This window comes from Canariomyces notabilis (genome assembly GCF_033297395.1).
Source record: "Canariomyces notabilis strain CBS 508.74 unplaced genomic scaffold N656scaffold_21, whole genome shotgun sequence".
Classification (NCBI taxonomy): domain Eukaryota; kingdom Fungi; phylum Ascomycota; class Sordariomycetes; order Sordariales; family Chaetomiaceae; genus Canariomyces; species Canariomyces notabilis.
In genome coordinates, this window is record NW_027041843.1 from 224,947 (window position 1) to 240,303 (window position 15,357).

At 55.0% G+C, this 15,357-nt stretch overlaps 6 protein-coding genes across 6 annotated transcripts; 1 reads left to right on the forward strand and 5 right to left on the reverse strand.

Moving 5' to 3' along the window:
* Positions 1 to 828: 828 nt before the first annotated feature.
* N656DRAFT_791335 (mitochondrial carrier) lies at positions 829 to 3,244 on the reverse strand (the record flags this gene model as incomplete). The annotated part of the gene is made up of 5 exons (XM_064816962.1): positions 829 to 1,069; positions 1,123 to 1,259; positions 1,322 to 1,597; positions 1,721 to 2,049; positions 3,229 to 3,244. 5 exons carry the CDS (start codon positions 3,242 to 3,244, stop codon positions 829 to 831), a joined length of 999 nt encoding a protein of 332 aa, XP_064667666.1.
* An 813-nt stretch (positions 3,245 to 4,057) lies between these two features.
* N656DRAFT_791336 (RNA-binding domain-containing protein) lies at positions 4,058 to 5,285 on the reverse strand (the record flags this gene model as incomplete). Its single annotated transcript, XM_064816963.1, has 6 exons — positions 4,058 to 4,110; positions 4,179 to 4,264; positions 4,321 to 4,535; positions 4,588 to 4,687; positions 4,747 to 4,803; positions 5,203 to 5,285. 6 exons carry the CDS (start codon positions 5,283 to 5,285, stop codon positions 4,058 to 4,060), a joined length of 594 nt encoding a protein of 197 aa, XP_064667667.1.
* A 685-nt stretch (positions 5,286 to 5,970) lies between these two features.
* Positions 5,971 to 7,703, reverse strand: N656DRAFT_714458 (uncharacterized protein; the record flags this gene model as incomplete). Its single annotated transcript, XM_064811975.1, has 3 exons — positions 5,971 to 6,090; positions 6,145 to 7,230; positions 7,314 to 7,703. The coding sequence occupies 3 exons, from the start codon at positions 7,701 to 7,703 to the stop codon at positions 5,971 to 5,973; spliced, it is 1,596 nt and encodes a 531-aa protein (XP_064667668.1).
* Positions 7,704 to 9,123: 1,420 nt separating this feature from the next.
* N656DRAFT_770486 (tyrosine tRNA ligase) lies at positions 9,124 to 10,515 on the reverse strand (the record flags this gene model as incomplete). Its single annotated transcript, XM_064813780.1, has 5 exons — positions 9,124 to 9,366; positions 9,418 to 9,723; positions 9,781 to 9,845; positions 9,891 to 10,331; positions 10,395 to 10,515. The coding sequence occupies 5 exons, from the start codon at positions 10,513 to 10,515 to the stop codon at positions 9,124 to 9,126; spliced, it is 1,176 nt and encodes a 391-aa protein (XP_064667669.1).
* Positions 10,516 to 10,765: 250 nt separating this feature from the next.
* On the forward strand, positions 10,766 to 12,434 carry N656DRAFT_782132 (putative alpha/beta hydrolase). The gene is made up of 2 exons (XM_064815706.1): positions 10,766 to 12,040; positions 12,100 to 12,434. The coding sequence occupies exons 1-2, from the start codon at positions 11,228 to 11,230 to the stop codon at positions 12,277 to 12,279; spliced, it is 993 nt and encodes a 330-aa protein (XP_064667670.1). The 5' UTR covers positions 10,766 to 11,227; the 3' UTR covers positions 12,280 to 12,434.
* Positions 12,435 to 15,318, reverse strand: N656DRAFT_782133 (uncharacterized protein). Its single transcript, XM_064815707.1, has 4 exons — positions 15,054 to 15,318; positions 14,766 to 14,976; positions 12,963 to 14,646; positions 12,435 to 12,906 (listed from the first exon to the last, which is right to left on the reverse strand). The coding sequence occupies exons 1-4, from the start codon at positions 15,074 to 15,076 to the stop codon at positions 12,872 to 12,874; spliced, it is 1,953 nt and encodes a 650-aa protein (XP_064667671.1). The 5' UTR covers positions 15,077 to 15,318; the 3' UTR covers positions 12,435 to 12,871.
* Positions 15,319 to 15,357: the final 39 nt, after the last annotated feature.

The following is a 15,357-nucleotide window of genomic DNA, read 5'->3' on the forward strand; positions in this document are numbered from 1 at the left end:
AAGCCCATGTGTACCCGTATTTACTTGCTGTTAATCTATCTTCATGATTGATTCTAACTCTATCTTTGAGTACCTATTTCGCCGTAAAGAACACCAAGCACTGCTGCATCTCTGCTCTACAGCAGAGCACCGGTATCACAGCGCAACAGTATCCACCCCGAGAAGCTTCAAGCTTTGAGTGGCTGAAAAGCGACTTGCCGTTGTTCAGAGCCGTTCCTTAGCCTCACTGACATGATTCCGACATCCGTACCCTATACCCACCGCGTCCCGCCATGGAGATGGCAAGGAATGTAACAAGAGATGTATGCACAGGAATGGAAGCCACCGGTCTATTATACATGCGACAAGTCCTTCGCGAAAAGGGTCAAAGCAGCTCGTTGCCAAGCCGCATTTGGCCTATCCTCACTGCCGTACAAAGTAAACTCGAACGCGAAAAATGGTGGCCGTCTGCAGCGCTCATTGAGGGTATCGAAACCTTCCCAACTATCCTGTTTGGAAACAGCGTCGAGTTGCAAGGGTTCGGGAGACATAGGGGAAGAGATAACGAATATGCCCGACCCAAAACCGTCCCTTCAGGGCGGTGATTCGTTTTGTACGCCGGGAGAAAACCCAGCGTTATCAAGATAGTAGGATGGCAAGAAATGGTTGCGGGAAAAGGGCTTCCTGGCGTGCCCGTGAAAGCGGCAAACCATGTCTGCCGTGTATATAACCAGAATTCCGTCTAAACAATTGTGGAATCCGGAGTCTAAGGACATCGAGAGTCAGGGCCGTATCGTGGAGCCGTACCGTGAGGTCGTAGTCCAATTTCAGTTCGTGAGGTGTCAAGGGTCATTGTAGCGACGGGTCTTCTTCTGGCTTCAGGCTGACGAGGAAGTCGCGGCAGATTTCAAAACTCAACCAGCTGGAGGCCATACTGGGGGCCACTTTGAGCAAGTTGGGGACGATACCCTTATATAGGCCCTTGACGCCTTCTTGGGCAATGATTACACGGACAGCGTCGGCAAGGGACTTGTATTGGTAGCCCAAACCCGACATAGTGTTGATCTGGAACCGGCGTCGTAGGACGTCGCTGCTGGCGGTCAGCACCGGGGATACGGCAAACCCTGCTTTGGCTATACCTACAATGGATATGTGCAAGTCTGCGCAACGGCGCCAGAGATTGCGCCAGCGGCGAGCTTCCGGACAGCGCTAGGATGCTGGTCCCCTTCCAATGTCAGGTATTGCCGCACAAATTCGTAAGTCATAAAGTTCAGGCCAACCTATGCCTCCCGTCAGCGCCACACTGCTCAATGCACACTAGGTATGCCGCCGGATTTCATACGTATGGCGCAACACCAGCCACGGTGGGGACAATTCCTCTGTACAAGGCTGTAAACCCTCCCTCCGTCTTGTACATCAGCACCATGGTCTGCCACATGCCTGGGAGTTTCTTTGGCCTTTCGCCAAGTTCGGCGAACGAAGCGGACTGAATTGAGAGCCGCGTGCGCACAATGTCGAGCGGGTAGGTGAAGGTGACGGATGTGATACCAGCCATGCCGCCGCATGTTAGACGCGAGATAGGCGTGAGAGTGTCGCCCTGGTATCGTTCGAAGAAATTCTGCGGCCGCACAATTCCCAGTCAGCACAGTGCATCCCAGCGAATGAATGCTTAGCGCCACGACAAAGCCTCGAGACATGACTCCCACCCGCCCAACCATGCTAGATATCGCAAAGTACCCACCCTCTTGTAGAAGTTGTAACTCCCAAACTGAACCGCCGAGTAGGGCACAATACGGATGCAGTTGGTGCCGTTGCCCCTCATGAAACCGCGCCAGCCCTCCTCTTTCCACATCTTCATCAACGCCTTGCCCACACTGAGCTTGTACGCGTCGCGGCCGGCACTCTGGACCTGGAACAAGATTTTTAGACGTTCAAGCGGCGACACGACGGTGCGCGAGACGGCACCGGCAACGCCGCCGGCGCAAAAGGCAGCTACTACGGGCTGGGAGATGCCGGCGCGGAACTGGTCGAGTGCGGAGAGCTTCTCGGACGGCGGAGGCGGCGTCGGTGCTAGATCGGGGTCCTGCGAGCCCCGCCCATCTTCGGGCCCGGCCATGGCTTGCTGTGTCTGTGGTGTGGGTTGTACCGTCAGTCCTCTTCTTGCCTATCAAGCAAGGTTGTGACGAGCTGGGGCTCGAGTCTACACAGCCGCACTGGCGAGGCTCTTCTCAGCCCAGATACCAAGAAGGACACACGCACAGCTGACATTGAATGAAAACAGGAATAGCGTAAGGGCCCAGATAGCGCTCCGAGACCAACCGGAGCCTATCTGCACGGCTTACGGGCTTCGCAAGGACTATCGTTGCCGAGGAGCGCCGAGGGGCCTAGTCAGGGCTGGGCGCATTCCAAGTGCCGCGACACACCGAGAACGAAAGCGCAGACCAGATCGAGGGGGAGGAACAGCCTGGCCAGCTCCAGTTCTTCGGCCAATAAGTCCCAGCAAGGGTTGGTGGAAGCCGGGGGTTTAGCTGTCCAAGAATGGAGAATCGAGTTTGATGTTATGGTAGGGAGGACCACATATCGGGGAAAAGAGGTCTTTTTGATACCGCAAGTCGCATAAGTGGCGCTGCTGTTGGCGTGGTCGTAACGTTGAGTACGCTGCGTTTGGTCGTCGGGCCCGTCCTAAGTTTCTTGGGCCTGGTTCAGGCTCTGCAAACGAACGTTTAAAGGGCTCGCTCGGCAGGGCAATTGGGAGTTTTGAAGATTGCAGGGGGAAGATGAGGGTTGGAGCTTTTGGGAGTAACTAACCGACTTGGACCGTGTGGCTGGTGGAGATTGGCTGAATCGGGAACCATGGCCCGGATGACGAAAATGTCAAACAAGGCAAAGGCGCCAAGCCAGCTCTGCTGCAGGGCGGCTTAACGGGTCTCCTGGACAGAAAATGCATTGTGCCCAACTCACTCAGCTTCTAGAAACCACTGGTAGGATCCAAGACACGGCGCAGCCAAGTCATACACTACAAATGATATGCGGCCCAGGAACTGTTTGGATAGGAATGCTCCCAGTCTGGCACAAGTCATGCTCACTCGACCACTGCTGTCTTGAATAAACAGGGCTGAGAAGAGCTTTGGCTGGCGTTTGTCATTGGCAGGCAAGCAGGCTAAAGTTAAGCCGCAACCTTCAGCTCTTCAACAGCTCTGAGCGTTCCCTACTTTGAATGTAGTACGACGTGTAAGGTTTCCCAGTGACTTGGGCTTGGAGCCATGGAGTTTTAGAGAGCAATGGGGCAAGGAGGGATACCTGCAACACAATACTTGTTCAGCCAAGTAGACCTGCGTTTCGCCTGGATACAACGAAAACATTCTCTTGAGGTTTCTCAACTGTCGGTGATAACCGCTTGCATAGTATCTGCGCCAAGCGGACTTCGAAGGCTAAGTCTAGGTTAAGTTGGTGCACTCCTATCTATGGTATCCTCCGGTTTGACATTCTTATCCAAGCACTTCGCTTCGGATCTTGAGGATTGGTGTGCCCCTTGAATCCGAATCGAGCACGAAATATAACCTTGGTCGGTAGTGTAGTGGCCGGTTAGTCAAGTCAATCGACCACTGTGGGCATCCTGTGACCGTTTGTCGAAGTTTGAGTCTAGGGATGCCAAGACACCGGCAGGGTTGATAGAGAACACGGGGCATTGCCACAGGATGCCAATGCAGAAATCAAAGTTTCGGTGCTACCTACTACAAGTTTATCTATCTGCTTTTCCCACGACCCCGCCTAGCGTTAAGAAATGAGGACAAACATCGCCTGTGTAGGTCTACATTCGGTATCTCGGGAGGCGGTGGCCAACGTTAACCCGGTGAAGGTTCTCGATGTAGAAGGATTCGCTGGGGATTAACCGGCAACCTGGGTCCGACCGACTCGCAGCTAGAAACGGGGAATTGAGGTTGATCTTGTTGAGCGAATCGCAACGCCCAACATCAGTAGTCCACCATAAAAGGGAAGAAAGGACCAAGCACATTAACAGTCTTACAGCCAGACTCAACGAGAATTGCAACTAACAACTGTGCCCTATCGGAGGTGCTCATTCGGCAACGTCGAGGTCATCGTGCGCCGGCCGGTCGGGACTATCTATGGCTGCATGGGTGGGGTTAGCTGCTACTAATTGGCTGCTTCGTTTTTGATGTGTAGTGGGAGCACCATACGCTTCCTGTCATCTCCATTAGCCCCGTTTTCACGGCGATCGCGGTCGTCACGATCGCGGTCGTCCTTGGAGTCACGGTCCCTATCGCTACAATGGATTTTAGTACGACGAAGAAGCGGATAGACTCGGGTGTGTCAGCTCACCGATCGGGGCTGCGGGAGCGGTCACGAGTGTCGCGGCGGTCTCGGTCGTAATCCCGGTCGCGGTCCCGGTCACGGCGGTCATCTTTACGAGGCGAGTAGTCGCGCGTGCTGCGCCGCGGCGGGCTAGGCGAACGACGGCGGGGAGAACGGCGCGGCCCACGGTCCCGGTCGCTACGATCAAACCGCCATGAAGCGGAAGGAGGAGTGCGGGCCCACTGAAGAGATGTCAGCAGTTGCAGGGTTGGGCGCGGATACTGGAGAACTCACCTCGATTTTCAGGATGTCGTCACGGCCGATACGCTTGTTGTGCATGTCGTGGTACGCATCGTCCGCGTCGCGGCGATCTTCGTACTCGACGAAGGCAAACCTGAACTCGTGTTAGAACAAACGACTGCGACAAAGGATCGAGTAGGGATTATAACTTACAGTCTGCTGCTTGCAGACCGGGGAGCCGGGATATCACACCGGACAAGGCGACCATAGCTGTATCGATCGGTATTGTCAGCATCTCGAAATTCGCGGGGCTGGTCTAGGAGGACGTCTATTCGCTAGCCGCGCGCTGTTCACTCCATATCTCTCTGCCGCTTCAAAACGCGGCTCGCCCGAAGTGGGGAGGGGTTCATGTCTTCGCCGACCGCTCGATCGAAAGGAGGTTCACGAGGACGAGGGCGCGAGAGCCGGAGCCCCGAGAAAAATCGAGGGCGGTCGCGGTAATGGTAACGAAGGGCGGCGAGGTACATGGAGATAAGGAGGGCGGAGGGGGGCGCGACGACGAGGAGGGAGGGGACGGAGGGAGGGGAGGACGGTAAGAGGAATGTAATCGAGGACGAGGACCGAGCTCGAAGCTGACAATCGAGCCATCGCCGTGCTTGCTAGACGTACCGCTCGAATTCGTACGCGAGGTCGCGCGCGCGAGTGCCGTGGCTGAAGCCGGTCACGTAAAGGGTCGTCCCGTTGCGAGACATGGTTCCGGAATGGAAGAAAGGAAGGTGTCGTAGATGATTTTGCTGTGGTGAGAATACGGTGAAGACGGCTGAAGCAACCTTCCCAATGAGTGTCTCTGCGGCACAACACTTCGCTGACTGAGTCTCTCCCTTGCTGGTTCAAGAAAGAGAACAGGTTGCAAAAGCGATTTCGAAATCGCGATGCTTAAGCTTAAAAGGGGACCAAGAGTCGCTGTTCGATAAAGGTCGATGGTTTGATCCAGGCAGTGGATGAAGAAGCGAGAATCGAAGCATCGAGAGAGTGGAAAAGGCGAGCCAAAACCAACCTAGGCTGCAGGACCCACAAATCTGCAGGCGTTAATTGGCCAAAGTAAGCACAGTGCGGATTCAGATGGGTCCCTCCGAGTCCTTTGAGACGGTGTTGGCCAACTTGAAGGGCCCAAGTTGAACTTCAACTTAAAGTTTGCTGCAGTGATTTGGATCAAAGAAGCATGCATTGTTCACACTCAGCTGCTGTCCTCCGTATAGGATCCCTTATTCATCGAGCCATCAATGTGGACTTAGACTTACGCTAATTATTGATGGATTTTCTTTAGATACCGTTTTCTATTGTCCGTATTGACTTTTGGGTATCTTACGCGCGCACAATACAAACATCTCAGCAGACCATCCGTTCCCCTCGGCCTCAACCACCGCATATGCTCGATCATAGTATCAGATAGAGGCTGCACAGGATGCTGGGGCCTGTAAATATGCCGAGCCAAAATATCATATTGCCCAGTGTGGCACGATGGCGGAGCCATTTAGTCCTGCTCAGTCTCACGAGCTGGTCGAGATATTAGCCACTTTGAGAACGACATCCTGAGCGGTAGCTACTCACCGGAAGCTGGCACATCTGCAGGAAAAGCAGATAGCCTCTCAGCTTTTTGAAGATGCACCACATGACTAGCTCGTGCACACATGCCGACAGGAAAAAGGTGATGAGGGTGGCCGTGTGTTTGTCGACCCTCATGGCCGAGATGGAGCTGTGGTAAACATGTCTCAGCAGGAAATTATGGACTGGCCTGTTCCAGTCTCGGGCAAACTGATCCCAGGACACGCAATTCCACCACGCGCCGTAGAAGCTGCGGTCAGCAAAGTACGTCAGCTCCGCCAGCAGATTGAGGATGGTCTCCCAGATGAGGTACCACGTCAGCAGGTACTCCATCATGAAGGGAAAGATGAGATCCGACAGCATCCAGGGAAACTGGCGGAACCGTCCGGCCAGCGGGACACCCTCCTCCTTCATGCGCACCGTGTCCATGACGACCGGGTAGATGAAAGCCTGCGAGATCACAATCATGACAAAGATGATCCCAAAGCAGGCCACTAGCTTCTCGGCGGCATAGTACCAGTTGATGGAGTCGGAGCGCGGGTATTCGAGCTCGTAGACCACCGTCGGCAGGACGATGTACTCGTAGTGGTTGACTAGGGTGAGGTTGTTGGGGTACGCGCGCGCAGGTGTCGTCGACTTCCCCCTGAGCTCGTCCGAAAGGGCGTCAACTTCCCACTTCAGCACCCGCTCGAAAACCTGCACCTGCGTCTCGTCAAGCGGCTCCCGAGATTCGATGGCCGCGGCAATCTTGTCAACATCCGGCACCTTGACATGCGGGAGCGACCTCCGTCTCTGCTCATACTCCCTGGCTGAAGGGGTATGGACGAGATGTGACGTGGTGATGGCAGACACGGGCGGCTCGGTGTTCGAGGGCGCTTTGACCGGGGCGATCCTCTCGAGCTGCTTGAGCTTGGCCAGCAGTTGCAGACGCCGGTGATACACCGTTGAGAGGTGTCCGTTGTAGAAGGCATACGAGTGCTGCTTCATGAGCATGACCAGGCCATGCAGCACAAAAAACACCGTATGCGTCCACGGCCACTCCCTGAGCATCGTCAGGCCGATTACCCCGGCAATAAACATCGCCTGCCATATCTGCCATCCTCCATCAGCCATTTTCACATGCACGCAACAAACCCCTCCCACCGCAAGGCGATGATAACAAAACAGAAACTCACATTCTGCAACACCCACCCAACCCCCTCCCACCTAACCACCCGCCGCTTCACCAGCACCTGCAGGACCCAACTGACGCCCGTCAGGGCGCACATGGCGCCGTCGGCGGCGAGGAGCAGCACGACCTCCGGGCCGGGGGAGAACATCCCCCTCATAATCTCGTTGGTCCCCAGGGGGCTGCCGTGGCGGCGCCAGTTTTCGGCGCCAATCTTGACCACGAAGAGGAACACGCCCATCCAGAACAGGGTGAAGAACCCGTGAAAGGGCGAGTTGGCCGCGTTGGGGTTCTGCCGGTCAAAGGTCGAGAACTTGCGCGTAAAGACCAGGTCGGCAAATTTCCCCGGCGGCCGTGACGGTGGTCGTTGTTGTTGTTGTTGACGTGGGAGGTTCATGTTGTTGGTATCCTCATGATGGAGTACGGGTGGTAGCGGGGTTGGAGTGACTTCTGGCGTCGAGGGCGGCGAGGTCGACGAGGGCGGTGGGCTGCTGCCGGTGCTCGTAGTGACTGTGGTTCCATTTTCGTCTGCTGGCGGGATACCATCGGCTGCTCCTGTCTCTTTGAGTTCAAAGTCATGAGTGTCGACTGTAGATAATGTGGGGGGGTTGTTGTTGTTATTGCCAGGGGCCTTGGGGGAGGATGGTGCCTTTCGTCGCCTCAGTCTGACGGACTCAGTCCAATTGTTGACGTCGCCTTCACTCGTAGGGGCAGACTCGGTGTCGCTTGTGCTTGCTTCGCCGCCTGCCACAGAACCGTCTACTAGCGGATGCGGTGTTGCGGAAAACCCGGGTCCACTACCATTCGGTGGACCCAATTCGGCGGTCCTACCACGGGTGGAAATATTGACGGTGCCGGTGCCGAGTCCGGACCCGGCACCACTAGCATGAGGTTTGCTGTCCCGATCCATCCGCGATTGACAGCCTAACGGCGACGCTGTTTAGTATTCAAGGTTAGAGGAATCAAGTCGTGCTAGACAATGCCAATTGGATTGGTATATGGCAGGTAAGGTATGAAATCCGTAACGCCGCTTGGGATTGATGTGAGATGATGTCTCGGTGGGGTGATGAGCATTCGATTAGGTACAAGTACCAAGCGGCTCGGGAAAATGGACGTTGCGACTCGGTGCATTTCCCATGATTTCACGCTGCTCTAGATAGGCCGAGCTGTCCGGAAAGTAAATCTGGACTCTGAAGGAAGTTAGGAGCCGAGTGACCCGGATCGCCATTGAGCTTACGCAAAGTCGCAAACCAGGTAAGTACTGGTGGCGGATCATCCAATTGTTTGCTGTGGCAACACGATTCGCACACAACACTAGCTGTAAGGTAGGTGCAAGGTTTCAGAATCGCTTTTTACACTCGTAGGTTCTCAATTGGCTGGGCCTCAAAGTACGAATGCAATCAAATGTTCCCTTCGCACTTCAAGTTGAATGATGATTCAGGCCCAGGGTTGGGGTTTTGTGCCAGACGCCTTACATTTATCGGTGCTTCCATGTTGGCTGTCTATATACGCACATTAAGAGCAAACATCAGGCTCAAAAAGCCAAGTACGCGCTGCCTAGGTATCTCAGATATGCCTTTTCCATACCAATTGTGGGCCTTGACGCCTTCCCCCGAACCGGCCGTTCGCTTAGACGGCCAGAATCACATCTCCGAGACAGCTACTCTAACGCAATTCTCAAACATCGTCCACTCAGGAGCGGGCCTATCGGGATGGCTGGAAAACATGCTGGTCGCATCTAGGCGGACCGCGCGTGTTCTTGAAAGAGGCCCGCGTTCGTCGGCCCTGTCAACTGAAGACTAAATCGTGATCAGAGGTCAATTAGGCGTCTCTCCGTTTGGACGGATGGGCAACTCCTTGTCGTTTTCCGCCGTCTTTTCTTGAGCCCCAGGGTAGCGCGTGCCCTTGTTCTTGACCTTCTTCTCTTTCTTCGGCGGCGGGGGGTAAGCCTTTTCTGCAATTTCTTGCCACTCCTTGGAAGCCTGGAATTCCTGCTGAATGGGAGCCAAGAGCGCATTTAGTTCCCGAGCGATAGCGGGTTTGATCAGTTGCGGTGTTAACTACAGATTGGTTAGTTTCTGAGCGCATTGCCGTCGGTAGAGATAACGTACTATATCATTCTTGTAGTCTTCCCGAATCTTCTCGATGTCGGTGTAGATGAGTGTTTCTAACCCATCCCGCTCACGTTCAACGCGGAACTCGCCAGTCCCACGTAGGCGAGCAGCGGGTAAGAGCACGAACTCGATGAAGGCGAGTAGCCCGTTTTCCTCAACTTGCTGAGGAGCAGCATGGGCCTTCTTGATCTTCTTGGCCACGGTCTCGGGTGGATCGAGCAGGTCGATCTTGCTATCTGGGTCACTTGAGCTCATCTTGCCGCCGTGCAACCCCGGGACCATCGGGTTGAGCAAGTGGGCCCTCTGCGAGGCGTCAGTTCAGGGGTTCGTTGGAGTGTCAACAGGCACGTTGCAGCTCACCTCTCTGTATCCAAGCTTTGGAAGCCACTCCTTCGCAGCGGTGAACAACTTGCGTTGATCCATCCCTGCAAAGAATTAGCTCTCGTTCCAAGGCTGCATCATCACAGAACCACACTCGCCTCCAAATTGTGCGTCGCAATCCAAGTACTGCTCATCGAGAACCTGGAGAATGGGGTAAAGCAAACCGCTCAGGGGAGCATTATCCGTTTGCTTGACCACTTCGGCACCGGCCTTCTTCGCATCATGCTCGGAAACCAGAGACGCCATCTTGTACACGTCCATGACATACTCTGGGCTCTTCTGGTACGAGCTGCCCAGCACAACTCTCAGCTTCTCGGTTGACACGCCGACAGCCTGGAGCATTGAGGTGATGATTTTTCGGTAGAATTCGGCGCGGTGCATGACCAATTCGAGCGGCGCCTTCAGATTGTCAAGAAACCCGTGGATGTCGGCGAGAAGGATGGTCACATCGCAGCCGGCGGCGAGGAACTGGGCGATCTTGATGGCGGGGACGAAGTAGCCGCAATGCGGGCGCCCGGTTGTCGCCGTGCCTGTTCGTACAACGGTCAGCATGTGCCAATAACGACATATCAGAAGAGAAAGTAGCAACTCACCCCAGTAGATCTTTGGGTGTTGCCCCTCATCGAGGATTTTCTTAATGATCTCCTCGTTCAAGACCTCGGCGAGGTTCTCCTTGATGAGGGCAAATCTTTTTTCTGAGTCTGAAGCCGCCATTGTGCCGGGCAGTATCTTGAACTGCGAAGTGGATAGGTCGAAATTATGTTGCTGTCGTCGTCAAGGGGTAAAATCACAAGTTGCCCGAAACCGTTGACTCAGACCTGTGGTGGGGCACCCCGGTTATCGTAGTGAATCGCGGGGTGTCTTTGACGATTGGGAAAACTGCCGCTCGCCACCGCCCGGTGCGCCAAGGCGCCAGCGGCCCTCATGCATGTCCACAGGGGGCCTTCTTTGCCATGTTGCGTTCAACACCGAAGACAAACGGTATCAACGAAGTGTGGAGCGACATCTCTGGCTTCCAAAATCCAAACAGTTTCCTTCGCAATGCGGACTCATCTTTCGTGGTCTCGGGTACAGATCTGACGGAGGCCAGGGCGGTAGTCGTTTCATCAGATTCCAATGACAACTGGGGTTTCAAGCGCACTGTTGCTTGTTAGCAGTCTTTTGTAGTCGAAGAGTCCTTTGTTTTGGAAGTTACCGAGTCAATCACATCACTGCGCCCAGTGTTGGATCCCCAAAACTGTTCAATCGTGCGACCTATACAACTTGCCGAGGAGTGGAGATGGCGCTTGATCCATTCGGTTAGAGACCGCCATCATGCTGGAGCGTAACCGACCATGTCCCCTCTCATGGTGATGCTCCATTTGTCGATCCATCTTGACAGATATCCACCCTCAGGGGTATGACCCCTCCTCGGGTCACCGCCAGCATGCCCTACCGGTACTTGTACACAGTTTTCTCGAGAACCATCCAGTTCTCTACTGGCCCTACTCACTTACACGAGACAATGGCAGCCACCACCACAATCGAGGTGCCCCATATGGGCGGCATCCAAGCCGGCTACGCCCTCTCGGGCCCGGGGGGAGCATACGACCCATCCAAGCCGACCTGCGTGCTGATCAACTCCATGTGCACGACCGTGTCTCTGTACAAGGACCAGTTCGCCGACGAGGAGCTCACCTCGGCCATCAACCTGCTCGCCATCGAACCCCTCGGCCACGGTGCCACTAGCTTGCCATCCTCCACCGAGCACTTCACCTACTGGGACTCGGCCATCATGGCGCTGCAGGTGATGGACAGACTCGGGATCCGCGAGGCTTTCGCCTTGGGCACCAGTCAGGGCGGGTGGATCGTGACCCGCATGGCGCTGCTGGCTCCAAGAAGGATCCTAGGCTTGCTGCTGCTGGGGACGTCAATAGACTACGAGTCGGCCGCGTCGAGGGAGCAGTTTGGTGCGTGGGATCCTAAGACGCTTCTTACGCCCTTCTATGACAAGTGGTGCAGCGCGACGGCCACGCCGGAGTTTGTCGTCGACGACGTCTGGTGCGGCATGGTGGCCACGCTGGGGTTCGGCGCTGAGGCGACGGCGGAGTTGACGCAGTTCTGGATCAGCACCCTGAAGGACGTGTACAAGGGCGACGAGGGGAGGAAGAAGCTCAGGATGGCGCTCGCCTGCCTGCTGGACAGGGACGGGCTCTGCCGCAGGGTTCGGGACATCACCTGCCCTGTGCATTGGCTTCAGGTATGTTATTGTGCTTGAGGAGACGGATAGGTTGACTGCTGGCTAAACGATATCACCAGGGGACGGAGGATGCGCCTTTTGGCACGAAACTCCCGGCGGAACACATCAAGCTGTTCACTTCGTCCAAGGAGGCCAAGTTCACTATCATTGAAGGAGGCAATCACTACCTGAACGCGACTAATCCGAAGGAGGTTGGCTTCTACTTGTCGCAGATGGTCAACAAGCACAGCACAAGGTGAAATAAGCCTCACATCATCAATCTAATCCTAACCGTCATACTATGATTCTGTGACCGATCATCCCCCTAATTACTGGTGAACCTATACATAGATCGAAATATAGAGCAAACTACACGTGTATTCGAGAATAACAATCTCTGCTTCAACTTCAACCCCCATGCTAAGCATCGTAGGTGCAGGATGAAGACCGGCTTTTTATCATACTACGGGATGGAGTGAGTCTAGACTCTATAAGGCTGACCATTTATCAGATGAAAGACCCTGAATTGACCTGCAAAGATCTTTCGCCAAGTACACGTACTGATAATCGAATCTAGAACCCGAATGGTAGTTTCTTAAGATTCGGTTCAGCTCTAGGTCAGGCTTAGAATACTTGTCGCTGCGACGGAACGACTCATACCGGTAATACTCCGTTCCTACACAATTCAACTCCTATTCTGATTGAAGCATCACTGACACAGCTACGGCGCAAAGAAACCCGACGGCTCGAATACTTCAAACACAGGCAACAGAACCATGGACTCATTGATCATCAACTTTTGCTCGAACCCGCCCGCCGACCCATCCCATAATCCCCCATGTTCCCCGCCGCTTACTGCATCTTCTCGTACGTCGCCATCAACGAGCCTGTGTCACTGTTAGTATGCAGCTTTCTTCACTGCAGTATAACGTTCAAGACCTACCGATAAACGTCGTAACCAGCCGGCTGCGAACCTGGCAGATATCCTCCGGAACAAGCCAGATGGTTGCTCCCATCTTTCGCGCAATGCTGATGCTGAGTTTGGCATTCAGGTAGGCCTCCTCGTCGGTGCGGCCGGACGTGACAAGGTCGTAGTCGACATAGCTGCTCTTCATGCCATTGAGGACATCCAAAAGGAAGATGCCTGTGCCGATGGCTGGGTCCTTGAACGACCGGATGCTCGAGTTGCGGCCGCCCTTGCGGCTCATGTCGTTTGCCCACTTGACCATCTCGGCGTCTGTGATCTCGCGCTTGCCCAGTCGCTGCGCCAGGCCTTTGAGCGTCAGCGTGATGTCCTTGCGCATCAGCTGCCAGACCAGACCGAGCGTCAGCGTACGCTGTCCGTCCGTGATGTCTGCACCCTGGATGCCGACCAGCGAGAAGCCGTTCTGCTTGCCGAGCTCGATGGCGTAGTTGGTGTTCTCCACCGCCTTGAACCGGAGCATCTCGCCCCCATGCGCCGGAGGCTTGTTGACGTGTCGCCAGTTAACCGAGCCCTTGATCACCTTGTCGTAAGCCTGCAGCAGGATGGTGCCGTCGCGAAGGTCGTCAAAGAAGGATTGTACGGCGGGCTGCACGTCGAGACTGTTGAGCCACAGGGTGAAGACGCGGGCTTCACGTTCTCCTTCCGCATCAAAGTCCTCGACTTGGAGCTTCTCCTCTTCGGTAATGGGGTCGAGAGCCGGGTGCGTGTTGAACAAGTTGGCAACAAAGGCGAGGTTGAGCTTGGGGTTGCCGGCGACAAGGGAAGAGGGAGTCAAAAACTTGCGGCATCCCAGCCTGTCGGCGTTTTGAAGCACCTCCTCTGCTCGTTGGTGCAGATCTCGCGTCTGCAGAGGCGCTCGAGTGCAGCCGTACTCAGAGCCGATCTGGGCGAGCAGCACAGTGTAGTTCTCCCCGTCTTTCACGTCGCTTGAGAAGTTCTGTACTCTCCTGGGCCAATTGGCGGCCTTTAGGTGGTAGTTGAACCAGCGGAGGAGGATCTGCTCAGGCGGCAAGCGAAGGAATTGCTCTAGTGTCTCGTCCTCCTCGAGCAACCGGTACAGCTCGGGATGCAGCTTGATGTCAATCTTGCCCAAGAGCCCGCGGCGGATGATCTGCCAGATTAGGCCAAGAATAAGGTGTTCCCGGACCTCGATGATATCCCCGCTGCCAATGTTCACTACTGAACAGCCAATGCCCTTTGCCGATTCAATAACAATATTGTTGTTTTCCGTCATTTGGAAGGCATTGAGATTCTTGGTCTTCTTCCCCGGGATGTTGAGTACTCGCTCATCGATTGTATCGGGAACACTGTCGTTGATGAGCTTCGCAAGAACTAAACCGTCCTTGCACTCGTCAAACATCTCAAAGGTGTCGGTTGGGAACGGCAACCGGCGACCAATGTCGGGATCGCCGGCAAGGACGGCATTGATGTGTCGAGTGAATTCAGTGCGTTCGTCCTCGTTGATGGTATGAGTAATGTTAGCATTCGAACCTTGTACGAAGATCTTGCCGCCCCCGCCAATGCTCCCCTTGGAAGCATGACCACCGCCTGTCCGCTGTGAGATAACGGCAGCGGGTGAAGAGGTTGCGGCAGCGGAAGCCCGCTGCGAGCCGGCGGAAGAGTCGCGGAGTTTGGCAATAAGCTGAGAACTGTCGTTAGCTGTCTTCCATTACAACCACGTCTTTCGTGCTTGTAGCGAGGCCGCCGCGCCTAAGAAGGCCCCATAACGACCTCACAGGGGTGTTGGCAGTCATAGCGTACCCCGACGTAGTCTTCTAGCTCAACTCGCCTGGACGAGTCGAGTTCAACCTCCTTGAGAGCCTGGCGCACTACATCGTAGGGCTGGCGCTCGCTCGCCTGGGTTGCCTTAATGGCGGTAGCCTCGTCGATGTACCCCTTGTCCTCCACATCGAGCTTGCGGAAGGCGTCGGCTAGAGAGAAGATATCATTCTGCTGGAATTGAGGAAATTTCCTTGCAAAACGTCAGCTGCGGTTGTTCTCAGGCACGCGCTGGCTTTTGCTTGGCCATGATGTGACCAGCTAACCTACCTCTGGAGCTTGAGGACGTTCATGGCTGCGCGATGGCAAGGGGACACAGATGGTCTGACTGAGCTCTGGGAACGAGGCTGCGGGGTGTAACTGATAAAGAAGGCGCCTCCTATAACCAACCCGGAGCACCGCAAGGAAACTGGAACGAGAGAGAGTTTTGATCAGATGAGAGTCGCACCCTCGCAGTTTTTTAGTATCCTGGAAATCAAAAGCATGGAAGCAGTTGCATGCATTCCTCGTTGGGGTAGGCGGGGGTGGGGGGAGGCACCCTGCTCGACTGATGTAATACGGCTGGGCAGAAACT